At 58.0% G+C, this 17,263-nt stretch overlaps 4 protein-coding genes across 4 annotated transcripts; 2 read left to right on the plus strand and 2 right to left on the minus strand.

Annotated features, from left to right (window-relative positions):
• Positions 1-323: 323 nt before the first annotated feature.
• On the plus strand, positions 324-3,397 carry N657DRAFT_184997 (uncharacterized protein). Its single transcript, XM_062786135.1, has 2 exons — positions 324-1,376; positions 1,438-3,397. The coding sequence occupies exons 1-2, from the start codon at positions 458-460 to the stop codon at positions 3,273-3,275; spliced, it is 2,757 nt and encodes a 918-aa protein (XP_062650762.1). The 5' UTR covers positions 324-457; the 3' UTR covers positions 3,276-3,397.
• A 95-nt stretch (positions 3,398-3,492) lies between these two features.
• N657DRAFT_611212 (uncharacterized protein) lies at positions 3,493-8,119 on the minus strand. Its single transcript, XM_062790357.1, has 3 exons — positions 7,570-8,119; positions 5,904-7,461; positions 3,493-5,844 (listed from the first exon to the last, which is right to left on the minus strand). The coding sequence occupies exons 1-3, from the start codon at positions 7,837-7,839 to the stop codon at positions 3,866-3,868; spliced, it is 3,807 nt and encodes a 1,268-aa protein (XP_062650763.1). The 5' UTR covers positions 7,840-8,119; the 3' UTR covers positions 3,493-3,865.
• Positions 8,120-8,233: 114 nt separating this feature from the next.
• On the plus strand, positions 8,234-13,767 carry N657DRAFT_661275 (Dna2-domain-containing protein). The gene is made up of 5 exons (XM_062795089.1): positions 8,234-8,485; positions 8,566-9,888; positions 9,945-10,037; positions 10,089-11,840; positions 12,468-13,767. Exons 1-5 carry the CDS (start codon positions 8,408-8,410, stop codon positions 13,551-13,553), a joined length of 4,332 nt encoding a protein of 1,443 aa, XP_062650764.1. The 5' UTR covers positions 8,234-8,407; the 3' UTR covers positions 13,554-13,767.
• Positions 13,768-14,697: 930 nt separating this feature from the next.
• N657DRAFT_185190 (uncharacterized protein) lies at positions 14,698-16,824 on the minus strand. The gene is made up of 3 exons (XM_062786136.1): positions 16,282-16,824; positions 14,777-16,211; positions 14,698-14,713 (listed from the first exon to the last, which is right to left on the minus strand). The coding sequence occupies exons 1-2, from the start codon at positions 16,581-16,583 to the stop codon at positions 15,071-15,073; spliced, it is 1,443 nt and encodes a 480-aa protein (XP_062650765.1). The 5' UTR covers positions 16,584-16,824; the 3' UTR covers positions 14,698-14,713; positions 14,777-15,070.
• Between the last annotated feature and the right edge of the window lie 439 nt (positions 16,825-17,263).

Genomic DNA, 17,263 nt, shown 5'->3' on the forward strand with positions numbered 1-17,263 from the left:
CTTGCCCCAACATCATGTAATTGGTCACCTGCCAGTCCGTCTTCGATGACAGGCTTCGAGCCGTATCGCGGCTCGTATCTAGCGCATTCTGCCGGCTGCCTATCGCTCGCGGTCTGATGTTGGGTGTTATCAGCAGAACTGCTCGACCCGGCATTGGCGTTATCATCCAGGGGCCATTGCACGTACCAAACTGCCCCTGCATGTTAGGAATGTACTCTGTTTTCAACGGGAACTTATCTTGCATTGCCGCCCTGGGTTTTTCCTTTCTCACCGACTGTTGAGCAGCGGCTAACCAGAAGCAGAGCCCCGCTCTTCTTGATTGTGACAGCTTCCCTTCTCGACATATCCGCGAACAGCCGGCAGCCGTACACCGCGCTTACCTTACTCCCTCAACCGAGATTGCAACGATAGCTGCTTCCTAACATACATAATCGAGCCGAGTGACCTCTTGCCCGCCATGTCTGCCGCCACCGCCAATCCCCCCGCCATACCTCCGAGACCGTCCAGGAGTCAAGAGAAGCAGTCGACTCCGATGATCCCCCCGCGGCCGACCAACAGGCGCGTCCAGCGCTCTATCAGCCCCAACCCCGACCGCTTCGCTCCGTCGCCCCTAAACGAGGGCGTCTTTAAGTTTGGCCAGGGCCTGCAACCTGGCGCCCGCAATGGCCACAATGGCGACTTGATAGCCCGCCCTACCTCGGTCGAGCTACCCACCCTCGGCGAGGAAGGCAAGGAGTATGAGAGTGTGGCCGAGGAGTTGAGTTCGGGCAAAGAAGGAAGCGCCAGTCCCGAGCAAACCCGAACCGTCGCCCACGATCTCAAACTCCACGCCCCGAAGCCGTCGTTGCCCGCCTCGAGTGCCAAGCAGCGCGTCATGGCCGTTACGCGGACCGACAGCGAGCGAGCCGCCTCCTTTGGCATTGGGAGGCCGAGCAGCGTCGATGAGTCGGGTCCGGCCCAGCCGTCCAGCCGCAGTCTGAAGAAAAAGGCGAGCACCACAAGCCAGCTGTCTACGCCCGAGAGCCACGATGAAGAGCACGGCATTCCCGAGATCGGTCTGCAGGTCCCCATGCTCAAGAATGCCGGCGACGTCCAAGCCCCGTCGCCTGCGCCTGCCGCCACCGAAGGTCTGAAGGGCAGGCATCATTCGCGGAGGACGTCCGCTCATGGAAACCTTCCGCCTGGAAGCTACGGTTTGCATGGCCACGGCGTCGCCCCGCAGGATAAGCTTGAGAAGGCCTACTACGAGAAGCACCCAGATCTGCTTAAGAAGGAGCATGTGCCCCACCATTATGATCGCCCCAACGACTTCTCCATGAGCCGCGATGACCTGAACAAAATTGTTCGGGAGACCGCGAGCCGCGGCGCTGGTCTTGGTAGGTTGTCCTGATCGTTTGCGAGGCGCTTCATCGCCATGGGCTAACCGGCGCTTTGTAGCCACGAAAAACTATGCCGGCACCCCCAGTGAGCAGATTGGTTGGCAGGCTCTTGAAGAGTCGGCCTCAAGGATAGCTTCCCCTTCTATTGCGTCACCCGAACTTGAGAAGGCCGTGATCCACATCGACGAGCCGAATCGTAGGAGGTCGGTCATGTTCAGCGACACCGAGTCAAACGCGGGAGACGCGGTAAAGAGCCCTTACACGGCCCCCATTTTGGCTGAAGACGAGATTGCCAAGGACCCATCGGGCCTCGCCCACCAGCCGGCTGTCGAGCCTCCCGCCTTCGAACTGGAAGGTCCATCTAGCCGCCCTACAAGCAGGCCCGCCAGCCTGTACAAGGAGACGTCGTTTGAGAAGCGTTCAACCCCTCTGGAAGACGTCAAGGAGTACGAGCCGCTCTTCAAGGATGACGAGAACATTGAGGAGAAGAAGCCTGCGAAGGAGGAGAAGCGCAAATCCAGCCACTCGCATCGCTTCCCCAGCGCCGACGTTTGGGAAGACGCACCCAGCAGCGTCTTCTACACGACGGAGGTTTCCACCCCGGAGGTTTTCGATGAGAGTGAAAAGCCTTCGCCATCAGTCGTCCCTCCCCCAAGAGAGGGCGAGACACCAGCTCAGGCCTTTGCTCGCCACCAGGAAGAACTTGCCGAGAGAGAACTCCGGGGGGAGCGCGTCACAGGAAAGCCTCTATGGGCGCAGCACCAGAAACACCTCATCGCCGAAAAGGCAGCATCCCGTCCAAACATGCAGCAGCGATTCCCCAGCCGTGACGTCTGGGAGGACACCCCCGAAAGCCTGCAGTTGGAAACCACGGTGTCCACTCCGCAACAGGACGACGCAGCCTCCCCTTCACCAGCCGACGCTCTAAATCCCGAAATCCCAGATCGGCCCCAGCCCAAGCCGACCGAGCCACCCGCACCCACCGACAAGCCCGCTGTACCCGAACGCCCCAAACCAAGGCAAGCCTCCGTCGACGACAAGCCGGCCGTTCCTGACCGCCCGAAACCGCAAATCCCCGCCCGCCCCGCTAAAGCGGGCCCTACCTCGGGCGGCCTCGAACCCGCCGAGGCTGCGGCGCCACCTCCCCGCCAGAAGCCTGCTGTCCCGGCGCGCCCGATGGGCTCCAAGATTGCCGCGCTGGCAGGGGGGTTCATGAATGACCTCAACAGGCGTCTGCAGCTTGGTCCTCAGGCGCCGCCGCAGAAAAAGGAGGAGCCGGAGGACGAGGAGCAGGCTGCTACCGCTGCTGCAGGGGGAAAGGAGAAGGAGAAGGTCCCGCTTAGCGATGCGCGCAAGGGCAGGGCCAGAGGCCCACAGAGACGGGCGCCTGCTGCTGCTGCAAGTGCTGCTGCTGCGCCGCCGGTGGAGGAGAAGAGCTGCGTGGTGTGTGGGGTTGTGGGGGCAGTGACATTCTTTGAAATTGATCCTGATGAGGGGATCGTCAGTGCTGGTGGGGTGACGGGTGTCCCTGAGCCTGGACCTGAGGCTGAAATTGAGGCCAGGGAGAAGAAACTGGAGGACGCCGAGGTCGAAGCTACCCCCGCTGAGGCTCTGGAAGACGAAGAGGAGGAAGCTGACGTCGCTGCCGAGCCTGAGCCGAAACACCAAGATGCCTCAACCACATACGAGACCAAGGCTCAACCCGTGGCAGAGTCCCAGCCTGAGCTCAAAGCTGAGGCCGAACATGCTCCAAAGGCTGAACCTGGGTCCGAGCCGGAAAAGCAAGAGACCAAGTCCCTTGCCACCAACATGGCTGGCGAGACACTGATCGCGGAGGATGTCAAGAAGGATGAGGAACACGAGGCTGTCGAGTCTGTGAAAGTGGTGGAGCACTAGCTGATTGGCCTCCTAGCGATGACGGGTGAACGGTTGTGAGTAGCTGCGCTTGTCTTTGCATCTGGTTCGTGCTTGTCCTGCTGGTGAGAGTTGAAAATTTACTTTCTGGATTACTTTTTGCTGTTCTCCACTTGCTGTCAGTCCGTCAGTCAGTTAGTTAATGTTGACGACTTGATTTTGAGGATTTGTTTTGGTACAGATAGAAACGTGGTAGAGACGCATTTCCCATGACAACATAGAGAAATGTTGGCAGATTACACCCCCCAACGAGTTGTTCGTGAGCTGTGTGTCCAAGGATATCGGTATGAATGTCGTCTCTCCCGCACCAGTGTTATCTGTAGGTGGCAGACATCATCACTGAGGTACTCAAGTGACAGTTACGGTGTTCCGGAGTTAGAATGGCGACAATGGTTTCGCATTGTCTCAGGGTTCATGCCCATGTTCTGCTTTACGCCGCACCTTCAGGCCAACTCGTGACCTGTCCATCCGTCAACAATCCGTCAACACTTGGTCAAACCAAGTCCCAGACCGCACAAGCCCATAAGTTTGGCAGTGACTCTCCCTAGTTATATCGGGCAGGGTGTAATCGCCTATTCCTCCTGGTCTTCGCCCTGTCCGGCATTCCCAAACACCATCCTCCTCGGCACCCAAACCTCAAACCCATCCTTCCCACCTCTCACCCCCTCCGATGCAGGAATCACCTTGAGCACCTTCTGGAAGTACTTATCCCTGACCACCAAGCCAGGCCGTATCCACCACCCACCACCTTCCTCTTCCTTCCCTTCTGTCGGCGTAGGCGGCGCATCAAGCGGCAGCAGCCGGTACTCGACACTCCTCCTCGACACAGGTAGCAGGTTCAGTGTGGTCTGCTTGGGTCCCGAAAAGGCGAATTGATCACTCGGCTCCATGGCGAGGCCAAACGTCAGGAAGTGGTTGGAGGCGTTCTCGATCATGATGGTGAGCGCGATCAGAGGCGTTGTTGGTATTGTTGTTGCGCCTCGCCGGCGGCGGTGGTAGGAGACGGACGCCAGCACGCGTGGTTCGGTGCCAAAGAGGGTGAAGCGCGGGATCGGGAGGGTCGTGATGTTGCTGGTGGTCTGATCGTTCGTGTCCACGCGGGTCCATTTGATGAGGAGGGATACGTCGAGGTGAGCGTGGCTGCGGTCGTCGACGGTCAGCTTTTGCGCGGCGAGGTCGAAGGCGGCTTCTTGGATTGTCTTGGGTTTGACGAGGCGGCCGGCGCCGGAGGCCGGGAGTTCGGTGCATTTTGTCGAGGTGCAGCGGAAGGCTGTTGGTTGGGGTTGGATGGTTATGTCGACATCCTTTACGCGGAGGGGCTCCGAGGCGAACGAGGCATAGCGCGCGATGAGCGTCCAGGCTTGGGAGATGCCTTTGGGAGGGAGAGGGATACTGTCACCCTCGGCCGTGCTCGGAGGGGCGATGCCTTCCGGATCAAAGAGGCTTGGCCAGGGGTCGCGGTGGACCCGAGGCAGGAGGTCGTAGTTTGCTTCAAAGGGGTTGACGACTTTGAGCTGGAATACTGCCGTTTGTGAAATGGGCGTACCAGGGTTGGTTGGGAGGAAGTAGGTGACTTTGAGTGTCAGGTCGTATCGGCTTGAGCGCTGAATCGGAGGCAGGCGCAGGCCGATGGCGAGTGATTTGGAGCTCGCGATGCTTCCCATCGAGACTCCTGAGAGCCTGGTCTCTTCGCTGCGGACGCTGAACGAGGTCTGATCCTCTTGTCCCGGGATTTCTACCGTGAAACTCGGTGGCTTTTCGCCGAATAAGAGCACGTCCAGCTTGGCCAACGCCTCGACATCTTCGCCATTCTCGACCTCGAACTTGAGACTGATAGGCTCATCCGCGTAGTATTGCTCCTTCCACACTGGACACCTGACCTCCATTTTGGGAGGCCTGGGCAAGACGCGGACTGCAAGGGGACGGGGGTGAGCAACGTGCTTAGTTGTAGAAGGGGAGAGATACCAAAGTCTGGCGTTCTTTGCTTCCTGGAAGGCTAAAGACTGCCGCAGGCCAAATAGCTCAGTTTCAACATTCAGGGTTAGCGATTCTGCAAGCGTCTCACCGGGCTCCCGCAGGGGTATTTCCATGTCGAGGACCAGGGTTCGACCTGGCAGCAGCGTCAAGTCTGAGGACCCGACGAGCGTGACGCCAGTGCTGGTTTCGTCCGACTCAGCGGGCTCTGCTTGTGCGTCGGCATCCACCTGCCTGGTCAAGGGTACTGAGCTCAGAATTGCCTTGCCCTGGCTCTGTTGAATCGCTGGTCCCTTGGCTTGGTGCCGCAGGACGACCCCGTCAAGGCTACCTTTGAAGCTGAGGTAAATGCTGCTGAGAACGACAGGTGCTGACTCCGAGTGCGTATTTGAAACGACAGAGAGTTGGCCGCGAACACTCTGGCCCGCCCTACCCTCGTCTTTCATAAAGAGGAAGGAGGCGGAGACGAATGCCTGCAGTTGTCCATCTCTGATCGAAACAATAGGTTTGGGCGTAAGGTCAACGTCTTCCAATGCCCTGGATATATCGTAATGCCAGCCCGGGCGTCTTGTGAAGTCTGGACTGGAGTCAGTCCGTGTCAGGGGAATAACATTTCAAATTACAGAAGCGACATACCCCGGGAGAGCAGCTCCCAGCTAGTCAGGAGCAGCAGCTCCGCATCACCAACCTCAGCGGCTGCAGTCCTGAGCGCCCAGTTTAGCTCCTCAGCAATGGCAATCCAGCCCTCGCTCCTGAAGGGCAGGTCTTTCCAAATGGGACGCAGAAGGCTGACGATGTTCGGCCAGTTCTCGGCGAGCGCAAGCTCCCTGGCACACTCCAGGGATACCTCGGCGGCAAAGCGTGTCTGGCGTCGTCTTAAAAACTCGGAACGGGCTCGCATCAGCCGGTCAACTATCAACTGCCCATGGTCTACGCCTGGGCGGCCCAAGGGGAATTCTTCGTATGGGTCAGGACACATGTACGTGTCATAGGCGAAAGCAGATTTCGCAACATGGGAGGCCGGCGAGGCGCTCGGCGATCTCCTGTCATCTTCCGGGATGGCATGTGCAAGAGCTTTCCGGGCCTGTAAGTGTTTCGCGGCCAGGCGATGCCAGTACCCTGTGTGATGTAGCAGTTCCCAGGGCTGTAGCCGCTCGCCCATGACGCTCTTCTCTGGCGGAAGGAAGAGCTTCAGGGTGGCCGGACCCAAATCCTGTATGTCGGCCTTGTCGATCAGATCCGCCATGACAACGGCCCACCGAGCCTCCCAGGCCTCCCAGCCGTAGTTGTTGGTGCCCCTGCCCCGGCGGTCGACAAAGTCGGCTATCCTCTCGCGGTGAACCTGCCATCTCCGAGCGGCTGAGCTGTGCTGACCACTCCACAGCAAGGACCTCAGACAGCGCACGGCGATAACATCGGCGAGAAACCTCGCCTCGTTCCACCGCGGGCTCCAGCTCGGAATGAGTTCCATCAACTCGGAGCTCAGTAGGTTCTCGTACGCTTGCTCGTATGAGCGCAGTGCTACATCCATTTCCAGGCGGTATTCGGCAAACACAGCCGACTTGAAATCATAGCGGACGTTCCACCCAGCCAGCGAGAGCGTCTGCGAAGTTCCAGACGTTGGAGGCACTGTCGGCTGGGGAGCGATGCCTCTACCCCTCTTCTTTCGAGAATGCCTGCCCAGGTCCCGGTAGTATTCTATCGCCACGGCGTAAAGCGTCGTGAGCATGTTCTCGGCCACGCGCTCGAGTTCTTCCTGGGAGTCGCTGGATGGCACGAGGAACAGGGCCTTCGAATCCAAACCACAGCCCCTGCGGATTGTTTCCAGCCGCTCTTGAATACCCTCCCCAAAGGACGCGGATGGGACATGGTCACTCAGGAGCACAACCGCCAGTCTCGTCTTGTTACCGGACTGGCTCAGCAGGGCCCTGATATTATTCACATCGGTCTTGATCTGATTGTCACACAGCGTGGCAAGGGTCGTGTCGGAAACGAGGGTGTAGAAACAGAGAAGGACGCTTGGGACCAGTTCTTGGTGTTTGCGTAGCCATTGCGTGTCGATTAGGCCGTCGGGATATAGAGGGGAAATGGGGCTGAGCGGGGAGTAGGGGGAGTGCAGCACGGTGGACGGGGACGGAGACGGAGCTTCGATGCCTTCCGGAAGGGGCGCATGGCGAGGTGGTAGTAGCAGTGACTAAGGCAGACGAACCGGGTCAGAAACAGTGCGTGGCACAGAAACTCGACATCACAGGGGGAGTGTCCTTGGCTTCCTGCACCCGGAGCATGTAGGCGTGCCACCCACCCTTTCAACCGCCTTGACCCGGAAGCGGTATTTTCTCGCCGCCATTTCTCTCGCATTGCAGGGCAGCTGAGAAGCATCGCGGTCCTGGATGTACCGCAGCAGTGCACGTGCCTGGTCGGACTCGAGGGGCGGGAGGTCGGATCGGATGAGGACGGCTTGCTCCTTGAGGGCAGCACTCAGCCCGAAATCGTATGCCGAGCCAGTCCGCGTTCCCAGAGTAAGCAAGAACGGGACGCTGTGGTCCAGACTGCCGGAGGGATACTCGTTCATTGTGTTTCTCTCAGCCCACGAACCCGGACTCAGTCTCGAATATCGATCCGGGGAGCTGCCAGACCCCGCCCTCCCTCCTTCACGATGCGCCCGGTTGATGGTTGCTGCGAAACGCCAGTGCTGCTATTTTGAGTGCGCGATGTGTTTTCTTCATCCACAGGGGGATTTTCAGGGTTTTAGATTGTTGTTTGAAATATTGAGTGCTCCGTTCTGCATCTTCTGCAAGCAACATGCGATGAAGGAGGACTGTTCAGTACGGAGTACGGTTAGTGGAGCTCTGCTGCACCTTGGCGGGCTTGTCCGGCTGGGTTTACCGATCCGTACCTTGTCAAAATTGGTCGGGCAAGCTTGTCGCGTCCCAGTTCGACGCGCTACGCGTCTTCTGTTCGCATTCCCTGTTGATTCATTGCCCGAACCAGGCACCCTCGACGGTCCACCTGCACTTCCCGTGCTTTGCGCAAACGAACGACGCTGTCAACCACTGCCCTGTATCTCATTGTCCTTGGTTTCCTGACAAGCGAATGCCATCCCCATCGACATCAGAGGCGTTTATACTTGTCCATTGTACATGAACAGCGCTGGGCGCACAGGAGGCAGTGCAATGCCTCTTACAAAGTCCTTCTCGGAGCAGAACAGAGGTCCCAAGGTGCGTAGACGGTACAGGGCGGTAGTCACGGGTTTTGATGGAGACTGGGCGTTGATAAATGCTGATGTTGACACTACCAGCGGCCACAATGGCAGAGGTCAAAGAGTAACCCCGCGCAACGGACGACCGCCCCTCCCCCTCCCCTGCCGGTCTCCGCGAAGACCAAAAGCAAGCTACAGGCCTTCCACTTCGAACCCCTGCCCGTCTCCGACGCCAGCGACACGAACTCGAAGCAGGCCTTACCGCCGGCGCCGTCCAAGGCTGACGGTGTTGCGACTCCCGCAGGCCGTACCACATGGCAGGACCTGCTCTCCAGGCCCGAGGTTCCCAAGGACGACGAGCATCTCTCTCCCGGCGAGCGCATCCTTTGGCGCAACGACCAGGATGCCAGCCATCCGGTTACCATGTCCCCGCTGCTCCCACGCAAGGGCCGGAAGCGCGCAAGAAGCTCGTCTCCTATCTCGTCTCCGGCTTCCAAGTTTGCTACTCCTGCCCTCGACATCAAGAAGTTGGCCCAGGTCCTCAAGACGCCCCGTGCTGACCCAGCATTGGAGTTGTGGGACCGCTTCTCCGTACCCGGCGCAAACACCAGCCCTTCCGGCCTGACGAATCCGCTGCTTGCCCAGCTCATGGTGTCGTCTTCACCTCGCCCTAAGGACGGCAGCGCGCTGGGTACTGAGAGGCCTTTGAGGAAGGCAATCAGTTGCGGAGCTCACTGGCCAAAACGGCGCAAACCTGAGCGTGCTGATTCAGACAATGGGGATGCTTCGGCCCTGAAGCCCCAGCCCAACTCCAAATCATCCATGCTGTCGGCTCTTTTAGAGACGGTCAACGGCGAAATCAGGAAGTCCGACTCAATCCAACTCAAGCCAAGCCCCCCACGAAATCGGTCGCCCAAAAGCAAGTTCCCAGCTGCCCAGGATTCTGCCGGACAGTCACCCCGACGGCAGCCTGGAAGCTCTCCCTTGGCCAACAAGTCAACAGGAATAAGGGGCGGGGGTAACGGTGTCGAGATCTCTGCAGGGGACAAGACCTCCTCGGACTATGGAGACGAAGACTTTGACGACGAAACACTGTTGGAGCTCGATGCTAGCATTCTTGGGCAAGGCGACGACTCTACTGTGGTCGTCTCCTCGGAAGAATCGAACCAGCCATGTCCGACGGTCCCAAAAACAGTCAACGACGAGTTTAACGACTTCGACGATGACCTCTTCGATGGGGCTGAGAACTTGATGGCCGAGGTGGAGACAAAGCATACTTTACAGCAGTCCCGCCATGGGCAAGCGCACAACAGCACAGGCATGGCTGAAGATGATGCATACGGCGATGTCTTTGATGATGTTGACTTCGATGCCGTCGAAGTAGCAGCGACACAAGCAGCCTCCCGACCCTTCTCAACCAATGTATGTACAGCAGGGTAGCCAGCCAAAAAAAGATGCAACGCTAAAGCATTGGATAGCCCACCCAGAAGCCAAAGGCGATCCAGCGATACCTGATTATGAAAGTGCTTGAGAGCTCCTATGATGAACGTGGGCGGGAATTGCATGAGAAGGTAAGTTCGCGCAAGTTTCTGCCGGTGGAAACCCACGCTGATGTAGGGTAGATTCTCGTTGTGCAGGCCGAGAGAACGGACGCCATCAAAACGATACATCTCAGGGGCGACTGGTACGACACGCAGGCCAGCCCGAAAGCATATGTCCACATCATCGGCGATTTCGAGCCCTCCGGCAGATGCATTATCGACAACACCCACAATATCCTTATCTTGCATCCCGATCAACTGATCTCGTCCACCGTTGTGGCAGACTCGTTTACCTGCATGCGCCGCGCCGTTCTCCAGGACCGGGTCAAGGCAACCAGCCAAGCAACCGAGGCGCTTGTGTATGGTACCGTTCTGCACGAGGTCTTCCAGGAGGCCATGATGGAGAACAACTGGGACTTGGGCTTTCTTGAGGCCGTTATCAGCAGGACTCTACGAAAGCACCTTGAAGATCTCTATGTCATCAAAGTCAGCTTGGAGGACGCCCAGTCTCGCGTTCTGTCCAAGATGCCAGAGTTGAGGAGTTGGGCGCGAGCCTTCGTGGCAGCGAGCCCCAAGCCCAACGCCTTCGTTCAAGGGAAGAATGGTGAGCGGGTCAACATGTGCGTCAGTAAGTTGCTTGACGTCGAGGAGCATGTCTGGTCCCCCATGTATGGGCTGAAGGGCAACATTGATGCCACCGTGCAGGTCACGATGCGGGACAGCGAGTCATCCATGACTCTTACAGTGCCTTTTGAAGTCAAGACGGGCAAGAACGCCACTGCGAATCACCAGGCCCAGACGGTCCTATACAACCTCCTCCTCTCGGACCGATACGATATCGAAATCATGTACGGCATCCTGTACTACATGGAGACCTCGCAGACGTTACGAATTCCTGCCATCAGGCATGAACTCCGACACATGATCATGCAACGGAACATGCTGGCCTGCTATATTCGAGAACGGAGCGTCCAGCTCCCGCCCATGAAGCGGAGCAAGAATGCATGTGGTAAATGCTATGCTCAAGCATCATGTTTCACCTACCACAAGCTGGCCGACGGAGGCGACGGCGAAACGAGCGGGTTGCATGAAAAGTTCGACGAGGTGGTCAGGCATCTGACTCCCACTCACCAGGAGTTCTTCCTGAAGTGGGAGGACCTTCTTACCAAGGAAGAAAAGGAGTCGCAGAAGCTGCGCCGAGAACTTTGGACCATGCTCAGCACTGAACGTGAAAAGGTCGGCCGCTGCTTCGCAAATGTCATCATCGAAGAGGGCTCGGCATCCGAAGACAAGAACCAGGCCAAGATCAACCGGTTTGCCTACACTTTCATCAAACAGAATCCAGCTCCCGGCTTCTCTTTCCTGGACTCGCAGCTCACCGTCGGAGAGCCCATTGTCGTGTCTGACGAGCAGGGCCATTTCGCACTTGCGCTGGGCTACGTGACTGCCGTCAAGAAGCAGAGAATTAGTGTTGCCGTGGATAGGCGTCTTCACAACGCCCGTATTCGGCAGCCGGGTTTTGACGAGGTTGACAACCAGGTGTTTGCGAGCATCATGGAAGTCGCCCCAGAAGGAGCAAAACCAGACCAGAGTCAAGGCAAGATCAGAGAAGCGCCGATCCGCTACCGGCTTGACAAGGACGAGTTTAGCAACGGCATGGCCACGGTCAGGAACAATCTTGTCCAGGTCATGGCCGATGGCCAGTTTGGGTCGGCAGAAATTCGCCGGCTCGTCGTCGACCTGGTCCCGCCAAGATTCAAGTCTACCCCGACTCAGTACACGGTTCCGGGTAGAGACAGTTTAAATGTGGACCAAAAGGCGGCGGTCGAGAAGGTCATGAGTGCCAGAGACTATGCTCTGGTTCTGGGAATGCCGGGCACGGGCAAGACGACCACGATTGCCCACATTATCCGGGCTCTGATCGGTCAAGGCAAGACACTCCTTCTGACATCCTACACACACACCGCAGTAGACAACATCCTGCTCAAGCTCAAGAAGGACAACATACCCATCCTACGGCTTGGAGCTCCCGCCAAGGTGCACCCGGAAGTACAGGACTTTGTGACGCTGGCAGGTCAGCCGATGAGCTCGTTTGAAGAGATCCGAAGAGCGTGGCACGGCACCCCTGTGGTAGCGACCACCTGCCTGGGCATCAACCACCCCATCTTCAACGAACGCACGTTCGACTACTGCATCGTGGACGAAGCGTCGCAGATTACGCTACCGATCTGTCTGGGGCCGATCCGCATGGCAAGAACATTTGTGCTTGTCGGTGATCACAACCAGCTGCCGCCTCTAGTGCAGAACGAGGAAGCCCGCCTCGGCGGCCTCGACATCTCGCTGTTCAAGCTCCTCTCCGACACACACCCGCAGTCTGTCGTCAACCTCGAGCACCAATATCGCATGTCCGAAGACATCATGACCCTCTCCAATACGCTCATTTACAACGGTCGTCTCAAGTGCGGCACCGAATCCCTCCGCTTCGCCGAACTGGAAGTCCCCAACATGGACGCCCTCCGCACGCGCCACTTTGACGCTGCCTCTTTCATCTCCCACTCGCAGTCCCAACAACAACAACAAACTGCCAATGGCAGTCCCTCCAAACCAGCCCGGCCCACATCCTTCTGCCCCGCGCCTCGCCCAGGAACCTGCTGGCTAGCCGACCTCCTCGATCCCGCCGCGCGCGTCCGCTTCGTCAACACCGACGCCCTCGGGCCGGCATCGTACGAGCAGGCCAAGGGCAACCGCATCGTGAACCCGTGCGAGGCGCGCATCGTCGCGCAGCTCGTCGACGCGCTGCTCACCGTTGGCGTGCCGCCGCACGAAATCGGCATCGTCACGCACTACCGCTCGCAGCTAGCGCTGCTCAAACACGTCCTTCGCTCTTCCTCGTTCAACTCGTCATCCTCATCATCCGCCGCGGTGACGGGCAGGGGCAGAGCGGCGGCCGCTGCAGTCGCTGCCGCGGACGTTGAGATGCATACGGCCGACCGGTTCCAGGGGCGGGACAAGTCGGTCGTGATATTGAGTCTGGTGCGGAGCAACGAGCAGTGTGCGATTGGCGAGCTGCTGAAAGACTGGCGGAGGATCAACGTCGCGTTTACGCGGGCCAAGACTAAGCTGCTTGTTGTCGGGAGCAGAAGCACGCTGGGCGGATGCGGCGAGGGGGAGATGCTTGCGAGGTTTGTGCGGTTGATGGAGGAGCGAGAGTGGGTGTATGACTTGGGTGTGGGGGCGCTGGATGGGCATCACTGGGAGGATGTGGGAGGGGTTGGGATGCAGGCCTGTGCTGGTGGAGGCGGTGATGCTTCTGTTGGGGGCAGGGATGGGTCTGCGGCTAAGAGTCCCATGAAGGAGATGCTGTTTCTACCTGCGTCGGCGACAAGGGCGAGTGCTATCAAGGGCAAGGAGAACCGATCTTTGAGCGGGAAGAGCCACAGGACGGTGGAGCCGAAGAAGGCGGCGAGGATTGGCGAGCGGGCGATGCTCAGGGCAAAGCCCGTGTTGCGGGATATTTTGAACGATATGATGGATGGCGGGTATTGAGATACGTGCCTTGTGGTTTTCGTCGGTTTGGTGTCTTCACAGTCATAGTCAGGGCTATGGGCATTTGTTGGGTTATGCCAGGTTGGGCTATGGTTATGTGGGCAACGTGTATGGCTGGCTTGGATGTATGTTTAGCTTATTTTGAAGGTCGGGGGGCTTATCTGGGTACTGTAACCATTGCTATGACAGGCACAATATAATTGGCACCAGGGGCTTGACTCGCGTAACTCTCATGAATGTCGAATTTGCATTTCGCGAGGAGGTAGGAGGTGTGACACGGGTGTCACCATGGTCCCGTCGCAGGAGATGTCAAGATACTGGCATCCTACAATAGGGGCGAGAAGAAACAAAATATCTGTGCTCGTTTCCCTGCATGACCAGACGGCTTGAGGTGCGCTCCACGAGATGTTGACGGCCAGTATGGTTCCCAAGATGAGACTGGACCAGGAACAAATGATATTTTTAAAGCCAAACTATGAATGAACAAGGCTGAATTCAGTAGGGTATCATAACTCGTGAGTAAATGATTTCACTCTCAAACGACGCAACCGCCTAACCCAACCGAACGAAAGAAGCCGCAACGGCAAGGCGCTACGCAGTATTATAATATAACCAGATAGAGATGAAGACCAAGGAGGTGAGTTGCAACGAAAACCGTACAGTAACTGTTTAGCAGCATGCTCCATGGTAAGACGACGAGATGAGGGTGTGCTGATAGATGAAGGCAGGTATGTACCAGCCCAGGATGAGCGGAGAATGGGCCAACAGACGGGACAGAATATCTGAATATGAGTGGAGTGACTCCCTGACTTTGGCCTTGAGCGTGATAATTAGGAGCATGGCATGGGCAGATGGAGGGTGTGGGGCGAGGTTAGACTGAGGAGCGCCTAGTATAGGTCCCGAGCGAAGGGCCTGCTTCTTCCGGCGCACCCTGTTAGGGACGAACATTAGTAACAATATCATAGAATGGGGAACAGCAAACTGGTTGGGAGGTCATACAGTCGCACTACATGTCATGCTCCGTGTTAGCCCTTTTGTGAAGGTACTCTTCGTATCATGGGACGTACCGCAACCATGTTCGAGCCCTCATTGTGGATGAGGCAGTAGCCGCCACCGCATCTCTGGCACGTCCGCTGGGTGTACTCGATGCATTCCCTGCACTGAGAATTGCGGGCTGTCAGTTGTCTGATATTGAGTGCTTGTCTTCCACAGAGGCAACTTACATTCAGCCCACATTCCCAGCAGCTCTTCATCAGGTGAGACTGGGCCAAAAAGGTCGTCAGCAACATGGTCGCAAAGAGGCGGCAACCGTCATCCATGATAGCATTTGCAGAATGCGCGGGCAGCAGAAGCGCAAACCCAAGGGACATGGACCTTTTGCACAACTTCGGCCGGATGGAGACGAGCAGACATCACGGCTCGCTCGGCCTGGTGTATCAGACCCGCATCCCAGCATGGATAGGGGAATTGGCCCTTGTCCAAAGTCATCTCCCCTTGCTCGCAGGGGAGCGGACAGCTCAGCGTTGTCCGAGCGAGCACTTCCCATCCGCGCAAACCCCGTCTCGAATCTTGCTAACTAAGCCTGCGTTGTCGTCGCTCGCGGCACTGGTGTTTGGAAAGGGGCTGCTTACAGAGTCGGGCCCAGTGGACGATGCTGCATATCCTCCCGGAGACGAGGCCCGCGGTCCGATATAGCACGACTCACACCACCACCGGTGGCATCCTCCGCAGTAACGATCTCGAATACAATCGAAGCAGCGCGGGATAAACCGCGCCTTCTGTTGCTTCACTGTCGGGATGAAGGGGAGGCGTGACCTCACAGTTTGGCCGGCGGGGCACATGGCAACGCGGAGGCTGGCCGAGTGCATGGGTGGGGGCGCAAGGAGGGGGAATCTGGCCAAATCGGTCATGCAGCTCTCGCTCGTTCTCCTTCCGTCAGATTCCCTCCGGGACGCGACCACCTCTTCGCCCCATACTGTCCAACCCTCTGGAGCCGCGCCACAGGAGGCACATCCGCCCAGGCTATGGGTTGCCACGCTGAAGTGCGGTACGCTCGGGGCTGTTGAAGAGGCGGCAGCATCAAGGGCCTCAGTGTTGACGGTCCCCCATGCCGGGGAGTTGAAATGCCGCGGCCCGGTGCACAAGACGGAATCAAACGAGACGATCCCGGAGCATGCGACAAGTGTGGATGCCCACTCGGAACTGATGCGGTGCGGGAATTGGCTGCCACGGCGGACGTACCACGCCTCGGGCTCCTCAGCGAGGGCGTCTGACAAGGCCTTTTGGCTCCGGTTGTTCCAAGCGGTAGCCACTGTTGCCGGACTGGTCGGAGACGAGCTCCCGCTCCCTTCATGGGCTGCAGCCAACGCCGGCACCGTATCTCGCGGCCCAAAGACGTATAGCCCCTTCAAGCGCGGCGTCCCCCGGGGCCTAGAGGAGCGGCAGGCATACTGCAATGCGCCGCGAAGTTTCCGCTCGTTGAGGTTTTTGACGCCGCGGATCGACAGGATGCGGACGGAGTAGGCAGGGTCGACTAGGATGTCGTGGACAAGTTCGGCAGTGACAGAGAGGCCGTCGAGCGAGAGGACTTGAACATCCCTGAGGATGTCCATTCGGCGGAGGTTGGAGAAGATGCCGCGCAGGGGACCCGAGTAGAAACTGTTTCCAAACCCAAGCGGTCAGCCAAGGTGCCCAAGATTTAGAAAGCCGGAGAGAGAGAAAGTCCTACTCGTCTTCAGTCAGGTTCTCGTCCAGCTGCACGTTGCGCCATGTCTCTCCACCGCGGTCAATGGCGTCAATATCGAATTGCGCCGTCTTGACATTTCCGAGTTCCAAACGTCGGAAGACGTTGGGGGTGTGATAGACCAAGAAACGGAAGGGCCGCGCCGTGGCGGCAAGGTTCAAGACATCGTAGCAGGAAAGGTAAGGTGCTGTCTGGGACAACACCAACGAGTTCGCGAGGAGTTGAAGGAGGGCGCAGCTCGGTATCTCAGTGGGTAAACCGTTGTGAGACTCAGAAGCCTGGGTCATCGTATGGCAACGAAGGCTGGGGATGGCAAAGTGGGAATGCGGGGCCTTGTGATCTGCACCTCCTGGTAGACAAGCGTGGGTGATGGTGGAGGACAGTGGAGTGCTGCTCTGAGCTGGCCCAGCTGAGGGGGTCGGGCAGAGTACCAGTAGTTATACTTCCAGTTGGTAATGCGATGGGCAAGTGGATGGTTTGACAAGACGGTGGTCATGAACGGGATGGGACCAAAAGAGAGACCCGGGTCTGGGATGGGCAGTCGATCGTGGCAGGGGCTCAAGCGTCACAGCAAGGAGCCGTTACCCATGCACTTGGTATTGGCGATCGGCCGAGACAGAGAAATTGTACCCAATGGTGACAAAGGCCCCGACTTGCCAACTTGGATCTCGCTCTCCGGAGCAGCAAGATCCGCGAGATCCGGTTTGTTGGAGTCAGCTCGCTGATACAGCCTCACGTCGAGGAAGAGACAGTCGGGTGTTTAGCCGGCGTTAGTGCACAATGGGAAGCTTGCTCAAGCTTGCCTTATGCATTGGACTGCACTGCAACATGGGGTGAGACGCTTGGCTTGGGGTGGCCAATTTGGAGTCCGTCAGTCGCACAGTCGTTGTGCTAGGCAAAAGAGTGCATTGATGATAAATCTGCAGAGAACAGCTCAAGAGATATGTGTGCTCCGTAGGCTGGAGTA

This window comes from Parathielavia appendiculata (assembly GCF_033297405.1).
Source record: "Parathielavia appendiculata strain CBS 731.68 unplaced genomic scaffold N657scaffold_2, whole genome shotgun sequence".
Lineage (NCBI taxonomy): Eukaryota > Fungi > Ascomycota > Sordariomycetes > Sordariales > Chaetomiaceae > Parathielavia > Parathielavia appendiculata.